The following is a 17,633-nucleotide window of genomic DNA, read 5'->3' as shown; positions in this document are numbered from 1 at the left end:
GCATGCGCATGCGTGTGTGTTTATATAGCTGAAATATGTTATGGGCATGTAGGTATGTATATGTGCATGTATATGTGCATATGTATGTGCATATGTATAGATTGTGTGCATGTCATATGTCTACATGTATATGTGTTTGTAGGTGTGTATGTGTGTTTAAGGCAGGATCTGATTCTGTAGCCCAGACTACCTTGCAATTTACAGTAATCCTTGCAAGTGCTGGGATTACAGGTGTGAGCCACCGGAGCTGGCTTTGGGCCATCCGCGATGTGTCCCCATCCCCTAAGAGAGGACAGCCAGACCAGCCAAGGAAAATATGTGCAATAAACTTCAAACCCTTACTCAGATCTAGCCAATGGACAGGACATTCTCCACAGTTGAGTGGAGAGTGGGGACTGACTTTCACACGAACTCTGGTGCCCCATATTTGACCACGTCCCCTGGATGGGGAGGCCTGGTGGCACTCAGAGGAAGGATAGAAGGCTACCAAGAAGAGACTTGATACCCTATGAGCATACACAGGGGGAGGAGGTCCCCCTCAGTCACAGTCATAGGGGAGGGGAGTAGGGAGAAAATGGGAGGGAGAGAGGAATGGAAGGATACAAGGGATGGGATAACAATTGAGATGTAATATAAATAAATTAATAAAATATTTTAAAAATGTAAAAAGAGAGAGAGAGAGAGAGAGAGAGAGAGAGAGAGAGAGAGAGAGAGAGAGGACAGCCAGAGGACATTCAGCTTTATGTATTTTTGAAATCTGCGCGGTGCATTCACACACAGTGGGAGCTGACCTCTGTTTATCTAGGGGATGTGAAGGTGACTGAGTGGAAGGAGAAGCAGCTTCTGTGATACAAAATGAGGTGAGCTGAGCACTGAGGAGTCCAGACGGGACCAATGGTGTCCAGAATATCTGTGTCGGGGGAACAGGGAAGGAAAGGAAGGAGGGTTGAGGGACAGGGCAGGGCTGAGCCCGCTTCTCAAGCCTGGAGCTCCTACTTCCTCCTCCGCCCACTGCAGCCTCAGCCTCTGGCCTTCACCAATGGGCTGGCTAAAGGAAAAAAACCTTAAGTTGAAAGTCCAACCTGGAGAGGTTCCAGACCTGGGACTCCTGTGTCCCCTGCGCAACGTCGGGACACATGGCCAGGAGTGGTGGGAACCTTGGGGTCTGGGGGAGCTTGGTGCTATTGGTGAGTTCTCTCCTGCTCAGGGCTGAGCTGGGGTCCGAGGGAAGCAGGGGTAGAAAGGGCTAGACTCTATATTCCCAGAGATGTGGGAGGAAGGTCCCTCAGCCAGGGCCTTGAAGGAGCAGGGCATGGCCGTTACCTGGAGAAGGAAGAAAGAATACAGACACATCTTACTATACTGGTGTCTAGATGCTGTAGTGTCTGGTATGCGAATGAACACCGAATCAGGCTGCCCAGGCACACAGCCCAGCCTCCTCCCTCAGACCCAGGAGTCTGAGCCCTAACTCTCTTCCCACAAACCCAAGGTGTCCAGCCTCTCTCTCACCTCCTTCATCCCACAGTCAGTCTCCAGGCTCCATTTTTTGTTTTCCTCTTGGTCCGTTGCTCCCTTCCCCAGTGCCTCTGGTTTTATATTTGTCATAAAGCAAAACCATTCATTGTAAATTTTTGCCCTTACCTGGGAACCAACTTCACCTCTACTTCCCTGTTGTTCTACCTCTGCCATGGGTGACCTTCTTCCTAACCAACAGAGTCCCCAGCTTGGGATGACCTTTATCGTCTGCTGTCCCCACACTCCTATCCTTGGTCGAGGTTGAAGGAAAGGTTGGGGACAGAGATCAAGAGAGTTGTCAACCAGCTCTGCCAGCCCCACCTCCCGATCTTCATATACCTCAGCTAATTTCTTCCTACCTGGTTCTCTCTAGGGTTTGTATGGCTGTACTGTGGTCAGGGCGGCCGGTGAGTAGTCATGCCTTTAATCACTGTCCTTACCAAGAGATAAGACCGCAGCTTCTCAGGGTCTCTGAGGACGAAGATAGTTTCTTGACTCGGCTGGGAAGCATAGGGTGGCGAGAGGGAAAATACAAATGACCTGTGCTTTTCTAATAGGAAAGCTTCTCTCTAATTCTCAGATCCAGTGAGACACCTGAGGGTACAGACTCAGACCACCAGCTCCATCACCCTGATATGGGAGGCCCCCGAGGGCACTGACCCTGAGAACTTGACTTACTGGGTCCAGTGGCCTGGAGATGGTGACAGAAATAACACTCGAAACACAACAGCCACCAGCATCACGGTGGACGGGCTGGCTCCTGCTTCTTCATATAAATTTTCCGTGTGGGTTGAAAAAGGTGGAGTCAACAGCTCCCAGGTGATCCTTGAAGCTACCACAGGTGAGAGGCAAACTCTCTTGTATTCTTTGTTTTGTTTGAAGGGATGTGTTTAAGAGGTGACAGGAGGGCCGGGGCGCTGGTGGCGCACGCCTTTAATCCCAGCACCCGGGAGGCAGAGGCAGAGGCAGGCAGATCGCTGTGAGTTTGAGGCCAGGCTGGTCTACAAAGCGAGTACAGGACAGCCAAGGCTACACAGAGAGAACCTGTCTTGAAAAACCAGGGAAAAGGGGCTGGAGAGATGGCTCAGCGGTTAAGAGCACTGACTGCTCTTCCAGAGATCCTGAGTTCAATTCCCAGCAACCACATGGTGGCTCACAACCATCTATAATGTGATCTGATGCATACTGTATACATAATAAAATAAATCTTTAAAAAAAAAAAAAAAAAAAAAAAAAAAAAAAAAAACCAGGAAAAAAAAAAAAAAAAAAAAAGGTCACACGAGCAGGTGGCAGACTCCCTGATCCTAAAGAAATGGAATAAGATCCATACATTGTGAGTTTCTGTTTTGTTTTGTTTTTTATTTTTTGGATCCTACAGTATCCTTTTATTTATAACATTCTATCATTTCCATATTTTTTTAAACCAGTGCCATGTATGAAACAACTTTAAGTTAAGTCATGTATCGAGTTTCTGGGTTTATAATCTACATTAAATAGAGGAAAAGAGATACACACGGAGTGGACCCTCATAGTTCATGGAGCCGAGGGGGTCCCCAAGAGATTTCCTTTCTTTATATTACGAGCATATAAAGGGAAATTGGCATTCTTAATCTCATACTAACTCATTCCCAGCTCCATGGGTCGCAACTGGCCACATCCCAAGGGCTCACCCAGGGCACAAAACTTAACACCTCCCTAGTGGACTGCCTGGGTCTCAGCCATCCAGCAGCCACCACTGGGTGCATGATTTACAGAGGTATGAGCACCGGGACGAGTCGATCCCTCCCCTGGTTCCTATTTACAGCCTCAAACACAGAGAGCAATTTAAGGACAGGTGCTCAGAGCAACACCTGCTCGGCCTTGTCTTTTGTTTTCGCATTGTGACCTGGGCGCGGGTATGGAGTGCTCCACTCACTGAAGACGATGACTTCTGCTTCCCCAGCTGCCCTGGATGGCCATTTTGTCCCCCCAGGTAGGGGGTCTCATGAGTCCATCCTCCATTTATGACTGAATATTTAAGGCATCAGTCTTGTGTAGCCTTTATCCGTACAACCACAACGGCCGGGAGTTCGTGACTGCTAACAGCCATGTCATGGCCCCAAGGACAGCACCTCACATACACACACCCCTCCGCCCTCCGGTCTCTGAGTCTTGGAGGAGGTGGTAGATGTGCCTCCAACATCTCGACCCTCCATGAGTCTCTGCTTTAAGCACTATTCACAGAAGACAGCAGCTTCTTTGATCAAGGCTGAGGGCTGTGAAGGTCCCTGGTACCAGTCCATGTACTTGTCACCACTTGGTGCCAGGAGCTCTGTGGGCTTCTGCACAACCAAACCCTGGATTAGTCTTATTTTTATTTCTTTGTTTGTCTGCTATTTATTTATTTGTTTGGTTTTCCAAGCAGTGTTTCTCAGTGTAGCCCTGGCTGTCCTGGAACTCAGTCTGCAGACCAGACTGGCTTTGAACTAACTAACTAAGTAACTGCCTCCCAAGTGCTGGGATTAAAGATGGATACCACCATGCCTGGCTGATTATATTTGTGTGTGTGTGTGTATGTATGTATGTATGTATGTATGTATGTATGTATTATATTAGTGTGCGTGTGTGTGCATGTGTGTGCGTGTGTGCATGCATTTGTGTGTGTGTGTGTGTGTGTGTGCATTTGCTTGTAGAGGTCAAAGTTTCTTGTCAGGTGACTTTCTCTGTGACAGTACCTATTTTCTTTTCATATACCTTAATCTATCTATTGCTGTAGTGTACATGTGTTTGTGTGCATGCACCCAAGTGAGGACATGACTCCATAACCCCAGCAGTCTGAAATTCGCTATGTAGCTCAGGCAGTCTTTGAATTTATACAGTCCTCCTGTCTATCCCCCAAAAGAGATGAGACTGTAGGCATGCTATCAGGTAGCTGTGAGACTAGGCACCTCCCCTCGTGTCTGAGGATGGTTGAGGCAACTCAGTAGCAGAAGAGGGTCCTTGAAGCAGCCAAAGGTGTCACAGACAGGCCCTGCTCCCACTGTTAGGAGTCCCATAAGATAATAAAAAATTAAAAAAAAAAAAAAAAAAGGAGTCCCACAAGACGACCAAGCTGCACACCTGTAACATACATGCAAGAGGGTCTAAGTCAGTCCCGTGCAGGCTCCCTGGTCGTCAGCTCAGGCTCTGTTACCCCCTTTGAGCTCGGCTTAGTTGTTTGCTTGTGGCGTCCTTGGCCCTTCTTGATCCTACAATCCTTCCTCCTCCCCCCCTCCCAGGATTCCCAGAGCTCCACCTAATGTTGGGCTGTGGGTCTCTGCATCTGCTTCCACCAGTTGCTGGATGAAACCTCTATCATCCTTTAATCCCAGCACTTGGGAGGCAGAGTCAGGCGATCGCTGTGAGTTCGAGGCCAGCCTGGTCTACCAAGTGAGTCTAGGACAGCCAAGGCTACACAGAGAAACCCTGTCTCGAAAAACAAACAAACAAACAAACAAACAAAAAAAAAAAAAAGAAAGAAAGAAAGAGAAGAAAAAGAAAGAAAGAAAGAAAGAAACCTCTATCATGACAAACTGGGCTAGGCACCAATGTATGCGTATAACAGAATATAGTTAGGATTTTTTTATGTGCATTGGGGTTTTGCCTGTATGCATGTGTGTGAAGGTGTCAGTTATAAACAGTTGTGAGCTTCTATGTGGGTGCTGGGAATTGAGCCCCAGGAATCATTTTCTATCCTAGGTCTCTGGGCTCTCCAGCTTCTCGGTCCTCGGTCCTGGACCTCCAGGCAGTGTCAGGGGTGGGCTCCCTCTTTTTTTATTTTTTTATTTTTTAAGACAGAGTTTCTCTGTTTAGCCCTGGCTATCCTCAACTTGCTGTGTAGACCAGTCTGGCTTTGAACTCACAGCAATCGGCCTGCCTCTGCCTCCTGAGTGCTGGGATTACAGATGCGTGCTACCGCCGCACCCAGCTTTCTGTTTGTTTGTTAGAGTTATCTTATTTTTTGAGACAGGGTTTCTCTGTTTAGCCTTGGCTGTCCTGGACTCGCTGTGTAGACCAGGCTGGCCTTGAATTGACAATGATCCACCTGCCTCTGCCTCCTGAGTGCTTGGATTAAAGGCGTGCACCACCACACCTGGGATGGGCTCCCTCTTATGGCACGAATCTCAAGCCGGGCCTGTCATTGGTTAGCCACTTCCACAATTTCTGTGCCACCTTTTCCCAGAACATCTTGTAAGCAGGACAAATTGCAGGTCAAAGATTTTGAGGTTGGGTTCGTGTCCCCAGTCCCTCCCCTCGAAGTTGGGCCAGGTTACAGTTGATGGCTAGTTCAGGCTCCTTATCCCCCATTGCTAGGATCTTCCACACAGATTCCTGAAAACTTCCTTAGCATTAGGTTTCTAGTTCGTTCCATAGATGCTTCCCCGCCCCCCCGCCCCATCCCCCAATTACTAGTTGACACTCCCAGTATGTCCATGAGAGATTTTTGAAAAGTCTGGAACACCTCATTGCCACATGCAACCCATCTTTTACAAAGCAACGACGTTGGGCTTAGGGGAAAAAGGCATGTTTACTCTTTCTTTCTTTTCTTTTTTTGGTGTTTTGAGACAGGGTTTCTCTGTGTAGCCTTGGCTGTCTTGGACTCACTTTGTAGACCAGGCTGGCCTCGAACTCACAGCGATCCGCCTGCCTCTGCCCCCTGAGTGCTGAGATTAAAAGCGTGTGCCACCACTGCCCGCTCCTTTCTTTTCTTCTTCCTTTCTTTCTTTGTACCACTCATTGATTTTCCTTGTCAGTGCCTTTCTATGTAGCCATGCTGGCATCAAATGTGTAGCAATCCTCCTGCCTCAGCATCCATTTCCATCAGTTGCTGAGTGAACCCTCTCATGACAATTGGGCTAGAGACCAATATGTGAGGATAACAGAATATTATTAGGAATCATTTTTTCCCCTTCCTTCCTTTATTTTATTTTCAGACAGGGTTTCTCTGTGTGGTATTGGATATCCTGGAACTCACTCTGTAGAGTGCTACCCTGAACTCACAGAGATCCTCCTGCCTCTGCCTCCCTGAGTACTGGGATTACAGGCGTGCACCACCGCCCCAGGCTTAGGGGGTACATTTTTATTCTATTTTTCTTTGCTTCTTTCTTTCTTTGACAGGATCTTTCTATGTAGCCATGCTGGCTATATAGTATACATCAAATGTGTAGCAATCCTCCTGCCTCAGCATTCAGAGTACTGGATATACAGACATGAGGCACCATGCCTTGCTAGGTATGACATTATTGACCCAGTGATAACATTTTCCCAGCTCCAGGCACTAACTCTCACCAGCATCCTAGTGGTGACCAGCCACATCCTACGAGCTCAAAGGCCAATGGGAACTGTGCCTACATATTGGATGTTCTGTGTCTGAGTCATCCCACCTCTGGCTTCATGGCCTGTGATGAAACAGAAAATTCATCGCCAGGATCACCACCTGATTTCCCTTTCTGTCCCCATTTCAGCTCCAAACCCAGTGCGAAACCTGAGCCTGGAAGCTCAGACCACCACTTCCATCAGCCTGACATGGGAGCCGCCTGAGAACTCCTTGTCCCCGGACCTCACCTACTGGGCCGAGTGCGGTAGAGATGGTGGCAAAACTGAGACCCGGGATACAAGAAACAACAGTGTCACCATAGACAGACTTGAGCCTGGCTCTGCATATGAATGTTCTGTGTGGGTGGAAGCCAGTGGCGTCAACAGCACAAGGGAGAGTCTCAGTAACGCTGCCACAGGTGAGAGGGGACACTCTTGTAGTTTCCCTTTCTTAAAGGGGTGTGGTTTAGATGTGACAAGGGAGTGGGGGCAATGTCCATAGTTCAATTAGGGTAATGGAAACCACACACCCAGAGAGGTAGATGTTCATAAGCACATACGTGGGCAATAGATACATAGATGATAAATGGTGGAAAGATGATAGACAGATCCTAGATGATTGATAGAGTATAGATGGATGGTAGATGATAGACAGGTAGATAGATAGAGATAGGTAGATCCATAGATAGATACGTAGATATATAGTTAGATATAGATAGATAGGTGCTTATAAATAGTAGGTGTGGGAGCCTGGCTGTGGTGGCCCACACCTTTAATCTCAGCACTTGGCAGGCAGAGGCAAGCAGATCTCTGAGAGTTCTAGGCCAGCCTGGTCTACAGAGTGAGTTTCAGGACACCCAAGAGAAACCCTATCTCCAAACCCAAAGCAAAAACAGAACAAAACCAAACCAAATAAAAAGATGGTATGTAGGGGGAGCAGTACTGGGGGTCAAAGCCAAGGCCTCATTTCTGCAAGGCAAGAAGAATGCCAGCCTCCCTCTCCTAAGTGCTGGGTTACAGCCACTCCCAGTGTTTTTGTTTGTTTGTTTAAAGACAGTTGTTGGTGGTGATGCCTGAGCATTTCTGGGAGAATAAGGCCAATCGTCCAACACACAGTCCCTTTGGGACATTTACAGGAGAAGACAGGATCTGGCTGGTGGCAGCCTTGGCTCAGGACAATGTTCACAGCATTTGCAGCTTCTGCTTAGGGCTGGTCAGGATGTAAGAGCTACACTACAGTCCACAGTACTGGGGTGTGTCTCCTTGCTCAAACAAGGGTGTGTGTGCAGTAAGTGACCTCGGAGGGAACTTCACTTGGTCAAGGTTCTGACCCTCGGAACCTTTTGTGTATTCAGTTGCATGTCCACATGCCTCTGTGTGTGTGTGTGTGTGTGTGTGTGTGTGTGTGTGAGTGTGTGTGCGCGTGTGGAGGGCAGATGTTGACACTGACTCAACTTCTCAATTGTGTTTCACTTTTTTTTTTTTTTGGAGACAGGGTTTCTCTTGTAGTCCTGGCTGTCCTGGCCTCACTTTGTAGACCAGGTTGGTCTCAAACTCATGGAGATCCACCTGTCTCTGTCTTGAAACGCCTCCGCCCAAAAAGAAACAAAAACAAAGGTTTCATTCATTCATTCATTCTGTATGTATGTGTGTGTGTGTATGTATGTATGTATGTATGTATGTGTGTGGAGGGCATGCATACCATTGCCTATATGTGGGTGTCAGAGGACAACTATCAGGACTTGGCTCCCAGGGATCAAAGCCAGGTCCTTAGGCATGGCAGCAGGCACCTTTATCCGCGGAGCCAGCTCACCAGCCCTAGTTAAACACGTATTATGTTTCTCTGCATGTGTGTGAGTTTGGTATACCTGTGTAACAAAACCCATGAGGGTTGGCTACAGGGATGGCTTAGTGCCACTAAACCCAGCTTTCTGTTTGTTTGTTTGTTAGAGTTATTTTATTTTTTGAGACAGGGTCTCTCACTGATTTGGCCAGACTGGCTAGGCAGACAATGAGCCGCAGGGAATCCTACTGTGTCTGTTGTCCTGGCACTGGGGTTGCAGACACGCGCCCCTGTATTTGGTTTTTAATGTGAGTGCTAGGGATCTGAACTTTGTTTGTTTTTGTTTTTGTTTTTGAGACAGGGCTCCTCTGTTTATCCCTCGCTGTCCTGAAACTCCCGCTGTTGATCAGGCTGGCTTTGAACTCAAAGAGATCCTCTTGCCTCTGTGTTCTGAGTGCTGGGATTAAAAGTGTGTGCTACCACTGCCTTGCTTTGAATTTGGGTTCCTATGATTGTGTGGCAATCCTTTCTTGACCAAACCACCTGCTTAGCTCTTTTTTTTTTTTTTTTTGGCTTTTGTTTTTACATTTATAGGTTTTTAAATTTGTGTAGGCCTAGACATGTGTTTTGTCCAGGTGCACCTGCAGAAGTCAGAAAATGGTATCACATCCTCTGGGGCAAGAGTTACAGGCGGTTGTGAGCCACCGTGTGGGTGCTGGCCCTCTGCAAGTGCAGCAATTGCTCTTACCTGCTGAGCCCGCTCTAGTACTTTTGTTTGTTTGTTTGTTTGAGACAGGCTCCTATGTAACTCAAGTTGACCTCCAATCAGCTAGGCAGCCAAGGATGACCTTGAACTCCTGATCTTCCTTCATCTACATCCGAGGGGCTGCTGATAGAGAGGCCTCTTCAGCTCTCTCAGTGTCACATATTGAGGGTGGAAGCTCAGAACATCGGTGGCATCAGGTGGGGGCCAGCAGTTCCCTCTGGCTGGATTGTCATTGTCTAGGAGAGCGGCCACTAAACTTAAGCAGTGACGTGAACCTAAGGCAGTTGAGCTTGTATAACATTTCAAATGTATCCCCCACATCCGGGCTGACTGGGCACCCACCATGGCGGACAGTGGGGCAGCATTTAAGTCACCGAAGCAAGATGCTGATTCTGTCTGTGCGGGCTCTGACCTCACAGCCTCATCAAAGCTATGAAAGCACCATGCTGAACCAGGTGTCGTGGGCGCCCACATGTGGTTCCAGCACCTGGAGGTTGAGAAAAGAGGGCCAGAAAGTCAAGGTTATTTTTGGCTTCTCCATCCAGCGGAGGCCAGCCTGGGCTTTCCAAAACAGGAAGAACAAAGCAAACAAACACCCCCTCCCAAAAATAATAAACCGAAAATTGAGACGCACCAGCCTTGACTTGACACCTTAATCTGCTTGACCAAACAGTTGATGTAGAGCTAGGGGTCTGAGGGCCCTAAACTGACTTTCTCTATCTAGGATCCCTACTCAATCTGAATTATTCTTATCTTTTTTTCCTCTCAGCCCCTAACCCAGTAATAAACCCGTCTCTGGTGACCCGGACTAATCATTCCATCGTGCTGAGCTGGAAAGCCCCCGAGGGTCCAGACCTTCAGGGTTACACCTATCGCGTGCAGTTTGTGGGAAATGGTGACAAAAATGGCACCCAAGACGTCAAGGACACCAGCATCACAGTTGAGAACCTTGAGGCTGGAACCTTGTACAGCTTCTCTGTGTGGGCCATAAAGAACGGAATCTCCAGCTTTCCAAAGACCCTACACAACTCCACAGGTGAGAAACCCGCAGACGTGCGCGTGCACGCGCGCGCACACACACACACACACCCTACACACACATACCACACACACACACACCAGACACGCACACCCCACATACATACATACACACACACATACCACACCCCCCATCAAACACACCACACACACACACACACACACACACACACACACACACACACACGCAAACAAGCCTTATGCTTGTTCATTTGTTGGGATGTGGTCTTATGTAGCCCAGGCTGGCCCTGAACTACTGATCCTCATGTCTCTATCTTCCAAGTGATGGGATTACCCTGCTTCTAGCTTGTTTATTATTTTTTAAATTAAAAATTTATTTATTTATTTATTTTTGGCTTTTTAAAACAGTGCTTCTCTGTGTAGCCTTGGCTGTCCTGGACTTGCTTTGTAGACCAGGCTGGCCTTGAACTCACAGAGAGCCACCTACCTCTGCCTCCCAAGTGCCGGGATTAAAGGCGTGCACCATTAGTGAGAATACTATGCATTGGATTCATTGACATTTTCTTTATTTTTGTTTTTTTGTTTGTTTGTTTGTTTGTTTTTTCGAGACAGGGTTTCTCTGTGTAGCCTTGACTGCCCTGGACTCACTTTGTAGACCAGGCTGGCCTCAAACTCACAGTGATTGGCTGCCTCTGCCTCCCAAGTGTTGGGATTAAATGCATGCGCCACCACCGTCCAGCTATTTTCTTTATTTTTATTTTAAATAATGTGTATATGTGTGAGTGTGTATCTGTTTGTGAGTCTGTGTATTTGTGTGTGTTCCTGTGGGTATGTGTATGTATTGTCTCTGTGTGTATGTGTGTGTATGTATGTACGTATGTATGCATGTATGTGTTTGTGTATAAGTTTATATGTATGGGCTTGTAGGTACATATGTATGTGTGTGTATGTATATATGTATGTGTTTGTAGGTATTGTTTGCTTGAGGTTTGGGGGCAAAGGTAAGATGGTGTGGACCAAGAGACTCTACCTTTCTCTTTTGACCAGGAGCCTGTCTTGTGAAGGCCTACACAAAACACTGGACAAAGCCAGTCCCTAGTTCCAGATTACAAAGTGATCATGGGGTTGGGGATGGGGCTCGGACTGACGGTGGGGGTAGGGAACCCTGGAGAGATGGCTTAGAGCACTGGCTGCTATTCCAAAAGTCCTGAGTTCAATTCCCAGCAACCACATGGCAGCTCACAACCATCTATACTGGGATCTGATGCCCTCTTCTGGCCTGCAGGCATGTGTGCATGCAGGCAGAGCACTGTATACATAATAAATAAACAAATCTTAAAACAAAAACAAAAACAAGGACCTGGAGAGATGGCTCAGTGGTTAAGGGCACTGACTGCTCTTCCTGTGGTCCAGAGTTCAATTCCCAGCAACCACATGGTGGCTCACAGCCATTTGTAATGTGATCTGATGCCCTCTTCTGGCCTGAGGGTGTATATGCAGGCAGAGCACTGTATACATAATAAATAAATTTAAAAAAAAAAGAAAGAAACAAGCAAAACCCAAAGTGACCACCAGACCTAAGACTACCCTGGGCCCTAAATTCACCGAATAAGGCTACATCTCCAATACCTCACCATCATGTCACCACTCCCTGCCCCTCCCCAGCCTTGGGACTTCCCTGAGCCCCCTCCTGTGAGTCAATAAACTCACCTAGAGCTGCCCCTAGTAAACCTGCCTTTATACTTCATTTTGGCTCAGTTTTATTTATTGTGTTGGTGGAGAAGCCATTCAGGTGTGAGTGTGTGTGTATGTGTATTCGTGAGTATATATGTGTTTATGCATGTCTGTTAGTGGGTATGTATAAGTTTGTGTATGTTTGTAAATGTGTGTGTGTGGGTATGTAAGTGTGGGGGGTATGTGTGTTCAGGTGCCTACAGGAGTACAAGGAGGAGTTGGATCCCTGGTAACTGGAGTTACAGGTGGTTGTGAGGGGCCCAACTTAGGTATTGGAATCAAACATGGGTCCTCTTCAAGAGCTTTTGAACCATTGAGTCAGCTCTCTAGCCCTAGTGACATTTCTGTAATATACATCATTGCTCTCTGTTTTGTTTTGTTTTTTTGTTTGTTTGTTTGGTTGGTTTGGTTTTTAGGTTTTTCGAGAGACAGGGTTTCCCTGTGTAACAGTCCTGGCTGTCCTGGACTCCCTTTGTAGACCAGGCTGGCCTCGAACTCACAGCGATCCACCTGCCTCTGCCTCCCGAGTGCTGAGATTACAGGTGCTCTCTGTTCTTATTCGCCTTCCTGTACTGCCTCCCCACCCTCCTCCTTCTCACCTGCCTTCTTGCTGGTGACTTTGCTCCCCCTGCTGCTTCGTGCAACACATCCCTATTGCTCTCTGTTTGCCTTTGAAGGTGGCAGAGGAGGAGCCCAGGGCTTCACCCTTACCCAGCATGCACTGCACACTGACAGCCTTCCCATCCCTCCATTATTTTCCCTTACTCCTTTTTCTTTCTTTCTTTCTTTCTTTCTTTCTTTCTTTCTTTCTTTCTTTCTTCTAGACCTCTCCTTTGTCCTCTCATAGTCCCTCACATACATGTATTCATGTATATGTAATTTAGACATAGGTTATACATACGAGAGAAAAGGAGATACTTATTTTTGTGAATCTTTATTATGTTTAATATTTTACAAATTTTCCCAGAAAATGTCATAATAATTCTTTTCAGCTGAATAGAATTCCCGTGTGTGTGTGTGTGTTATGTGTGTGTGTATGTGGTGTGTGTGTATGTGTGGTGTCTGTATGTGTGGTGTGTGTGTGTGATGTATGTGTGGTGTGCGTGTGTGTATGGTGTCTGTATGTGTGTGGTATGTGTGTGTGTGGTGTGGGTGTGGTATGTGTGTGTGTGTGTGTGTGTGTGTGTGTGTGTGTGTGTGTGGTGTCTGTATGTGTGGTATGTGTGTGTGTGTGTGTGTGTGCGGTATGTGTGTGTGGTGTGTGTGTGTGTGGTGTGTGTGTGGTTTCTGTATGTGTGGTGTGTGTGTGGTGTGTGTGTGTGTGTGTGGTGTGTGTGTGTGTGTGTGGTGTGTGTGTGGTGTGTGTGTGGTGTGTGTGTGGTGTGTGTGTGTGTATGTGTGGTGTGTGTGTATGTGTGTGTGTTCACATTTTACTTGTCAGCTTGTCTATTGATGGCCACCTAGGTGGCTCCGTATCTTGGCTGTTGTGGCTGGTCATCACAGACATGGACATATCTCTGTGGGAAGCTGACTTTAAATCCAGGTCAGACATATGTACTGGCGCAGGCCTGTAATCTCAGCTCTTGGAAAGCGGAGGCAGGAGGATCATGACTTCAGTGTTGCCCTTGCCTGTATATCAAATTGGAAGCCAGCCTAGGCTACACGAGACCTTGTCCCAAGACCAAACAAAACAAAGGCTCCTGCAGACCTATGCCAGGGCAGGTGTGGCACATCTGGGTGATACCGTCGTTTCATTTTCAGTTCTGAAGAACTTTCATATTGATCTCTACAGTGGCTGAACACACTCACACGGGCTCTGTCCTTTAACCTGTGAACTCTTCTACCCTACGGAGCTGGGACCTTCCCTGACTGCATACTGGGCCACGGGAACACTGTGCCCACATCTTAGAATGACTGAAGAAGGGGTTAATCTATCCATGTATCTGCCACTAAGTGCAGGGATTCTGAAGTCCAGGCCATCCTAAGTCCCAATGGCCAAGAAGTGTCCTTGACAGGCTAGGCAGCTCGAGGTCAGGGCTCATCACTACTCTCCATTTTGGATTCTCTCTTCCTTCCACCAGTCCCTAATACTGTGATGAGCCTCAGGATCCAGGACCAGACCAATAGCTCCATCACCTTGAGCTGGACAGCACCCATGGGTCCCCGAGATCCCAGCTACACCTTCTGGATCTCGTGGGCTCTGGAGGGAAATACCGACAACGGAATAGAAGACACCCCTAACACTAGTATCACACTGAAGACACTGGCCGCCGGAAGCTTGTACAACCTCACTGTCTGGGCTGAGAGGAATGAAGTCAGAGGTTACAGCAGTGGCTTTCTTGGGGCTACTGGTAAGGCTTGATCCAGTTCCGATCCCGGCACTGATGGGATGGGGGCGAGGGAAACTTCCGGGGAAGAGCTGTGCTTGGGAGCTTCCTGGGAATAGAAGAAGACAGCTCGTTCACTTTACCCAGTTGTCTTAGGTTCTGTTCTATTGCTGTGAAGAGACTCCATGACCAAAGCTACTCTTATAAAAGAAAGCATTTAGTTCGGGGCTTGTTGACAGTTTCAGTCTATTATCAGTTAGTCCGTTATCACCGTGATGGGGAGTGTGGCAGCACACAGGCAGACAAGGTGCTGGGGAAGTCGCTGAGAGCTACATCCTGGCAGGAGACACACACACACACAGAGACAGAGAGAGAGACAGAGAGAGACAGAGAGACAGAGACAGAGAGAGACAGAGAGAAAGAGACAGAGAGACAGAGAGAGAGACAGAGAGAGAGCGACAGAGAGAAAGAGAGAGACAGAGAGAGAGAGAGAGACAGAGAGAGAGAGACAGAGAGAAAGAGACAGAGAGAGAGACAGAGAGAGAGAGACATGCTCTGGCCCTGGCTTGGGCTTTTGAAATCTCAAAGCCTACCCTCAGTGACACACCTCCATTGAGGTACCTTCTAATCTTTCCCAAACAGTCTCCCAGCTGATGATTGAGCATTCAAATATATGAGCCTATGGGGACCGTTTTCATTCAAACTACTAAACTGGAGCCACCAATTTGAATTGTTAAGTACTAGTCCTAAATATTGTCATCCCTCAGCCAGCAGGAATTTTAAAACTAAGTTTGTTGTAGGTTTTATTTTATTTATTTATTTATTTATTTTGGTTTTTCGAGACAGGATCTCTCTGTGTTAGCCTTGGCTGTCCTGGACTCGCTTTGTAGACCAGGCTGGCCTCGAACTCACAGCGATCCACCTGCCTCTGCCTCCTGAGTGCTGGGATTAAAGGCGTACGCCGCCACACCGGACCTTGAGGAGACTTTTAAGTGACGAATGAGACCTTGAGCTCTATCTGGTCACTGGACAGGGAGAACTCAGATGATTCTGGTGCACATTGTGTTTCTAGGTTCTTCCTTGTGAATCCTTCTTCTCTTGCTGGAGTCATTAATGACTAGGACAGATGGCCTTTGCGATGAGGAAGAGGAGGAAAGCAAGCTTGAGGAGGCCGTTCTTTTTGTCTCTTCCAAAGACAGACAATGTGGCTTAGGTTAGCCTTGAACTCATGGCCCATCACTTTCCTCAGACTCCCACTAGCCTTACAGGTGTTCAGCGGCCGTGATTGGCTGGGAAAGCGATCTCTGTGGCCACACCCCTTAGGGCTCTGTTCACTTTCAGCTCCCAATGAAGTCACTCGGCTACGGAATGAAAGCCATACCAACAGCTCAGTGACCCTGACGTGGAACCCCCCGGACGACCCCTATTCTCACTCCTACACCTACTGGGTCCAGTGGGCCACTGAAGAAAAACCTCAGGCAAAGCATGACCCCACAGGACATGGAGCCCGATCCAAAGATAACACCAGTGAGTCTCGGTATGAGGTCAAGGCTCTCACATCTGGCACTTTATACAACTTCAGCGTGTGGGCAGAGAGGAACCAGGTGCCCAGTTTTATACAGACCATCCAGGCACCCACAGGTGAGATGCCCTCATCCTCTTTGTGGATAGAATGGGCTTAGGTTGAACCTTGTGGGCAAGGAGGGAGCGGCATAATTGGAGAGATGGCTCAACACTTAAAGAGCGCTTCCAGAGTTCAATTCTCACCACTATGTCCAGTGGCTCACAAACGTCTTTAACTTAAGCGGACGGGATCCAAGTGAGCACTTCTACCCACATACACATATCCACGTCCGCCCCCCCCACAATGACGTATACACATAAATATTTCTAAAGGGGGAAAAAAAAAAACATGTGAGTGGACTACAAATTCCATAATGCCCTGGGGTCAGGACTCTATACATTCCTTCAGCGATACAGAGTCCAAGGGGCATTGTGGGAGTTGTAGTCTGGGAGGACTTGACGTCTTTGTGGGACAAGAGAAGATGAGGGGTTTAGGTTTGGAGAGGAAGGGATGGACTAGCTCTCAGAGAGTTGGGTGTGCAAAAAGCCAGCCACCGTTCCTACTGATTCCTCTTGTTTTCTTTACAGCACCAGTTGCTGTCAATATTGTCTCTTGCGTCAGCACCTCTGGGGGCTACGGGGTCATCCTGACCTGGTCGTGCCCACCTGGAGGTTATGAGGCCTTTGAGGTGTTAGTGGGCAATCAAGTGCTCAGGCAGGATGGATCTTCGTGTGGGAAGGGCATGTCTGTGTCAGATCTTGGGCCAGCTCAGTCCTACACAGCCACCGTCATGACCGTCTCTAATGGACTGAGGGTCGGATCCATCTCTGTGACCTGCTACACAGAGAGTGGAGGTAAGTACAGTCCCAGGGACAAACTTTGCCATAAAGAGAGGCCATGGTTTTGTTGTTGTTGTTTTTGTTGCTGTTGTTGTTATTATTTGCTTGCTTTGTTTTTGTCTGCCTGCCTTTAAAAAAAATTTTTTTTTATTTCTCTGTCTCTGCATCTCTGTCTCTGAGTGTGCATACCACGCACATGTACTGTTTTCAGGTTCATGTGTACATGTGTGTATGTATGTGGCCAGAGGACAGTGTGGTTCATGTTGCACCCACATTAAACTATTTTTTTTTTATTACATTTACTTATTTATTTGTGTGCATGCCCCGTTGCACACAGAGAGGCTAGAGACCAAATTGCCGGAGTCCATTATTCCTTTCCACCATGTGGGTCACAGGGTTATATATCTTTCTTAGGCCTGCTGCTGGCAGGAGCCTTCACCCTCTGATCCATCTCACAGCTACACACACACACACACACACACACACACACACACACACACACACACTTTTTTTTTTCCTTTTTGAGATCAGGTCACTCATTGACCTGAAGCTGGCCAAGTAGAGCTGTGCTGGTTGGGCGGCAAGCTCCAGGGATCTGCGGATCTGCGCGTCTCTCCCTAAGCCAGACTGATCTTATAGGCATGGGCCACCAAGCCTTGTTATTTCTGAGAATGAACCCAGTCCTCATGCCTTCAGTGCAAGCAGTTTACTGTTTGAACCGACTCTGATTTCCTTAAAACAGCTTGCTTGCTTTCTTCCTCCTCCTCCTCCT

At 47.7% G+C, this 17,633-nt stretch overlaps 2 protein-coding genes across 4 annotated transcripts in view; one reads left to right on the top strand and one right to left on the bottom strand.

Annotated features, from left to right (window-relative positions):
- The window catches only part of Rpl28 (ribosomal protein L28), a 249,835-nt gene that overhangs the window by 171,752 nt on the left and 60,450 nt on the right, over nucleotides 1-17,633 (bottom strand). The gene's annotated exons all lie outside the window — the stretch shown is intronic.
- On the top strand, nucleotides 1,137-17,307 carry Ptprh (protein tyrosine phosphatase receptor type H). Its single transcript, XM_051161835.1, is given in 9 exon segments — nucleotides 1,137-1,187; nucleotides 1,889-1,982; nucleotides 2,024-2,356; nucleotides 6,999-7,268; nucleotides 10,168-10,434; nucleotides 14,213-14,482; nucleotides 15,800-16,099; nucleotides 16,610-16,876; nucleotides 17,276-17,307. Coding segments are annotated over 9 exon segments (1,884 nt in total).

This window comes from Acomys russatus, chromosome 19, assembly GCF_903995435.1.
Source record: "Acomys russatus chromosome 19, mAcoRus1.1, whole genome shotgun sequence".
In the NCBI taxonomy this organism is placed as follows: domain Eukaryota; kingdom Metazoa; phylum Chordata; class Mammalia; order Rodentia; family Muridae; genus Acomys; species Acomys russatus.
Note: the sequence above shows the minus strand (reverse complement) of the source record. Positions and strands in the feature narration are given on the sequence as shown.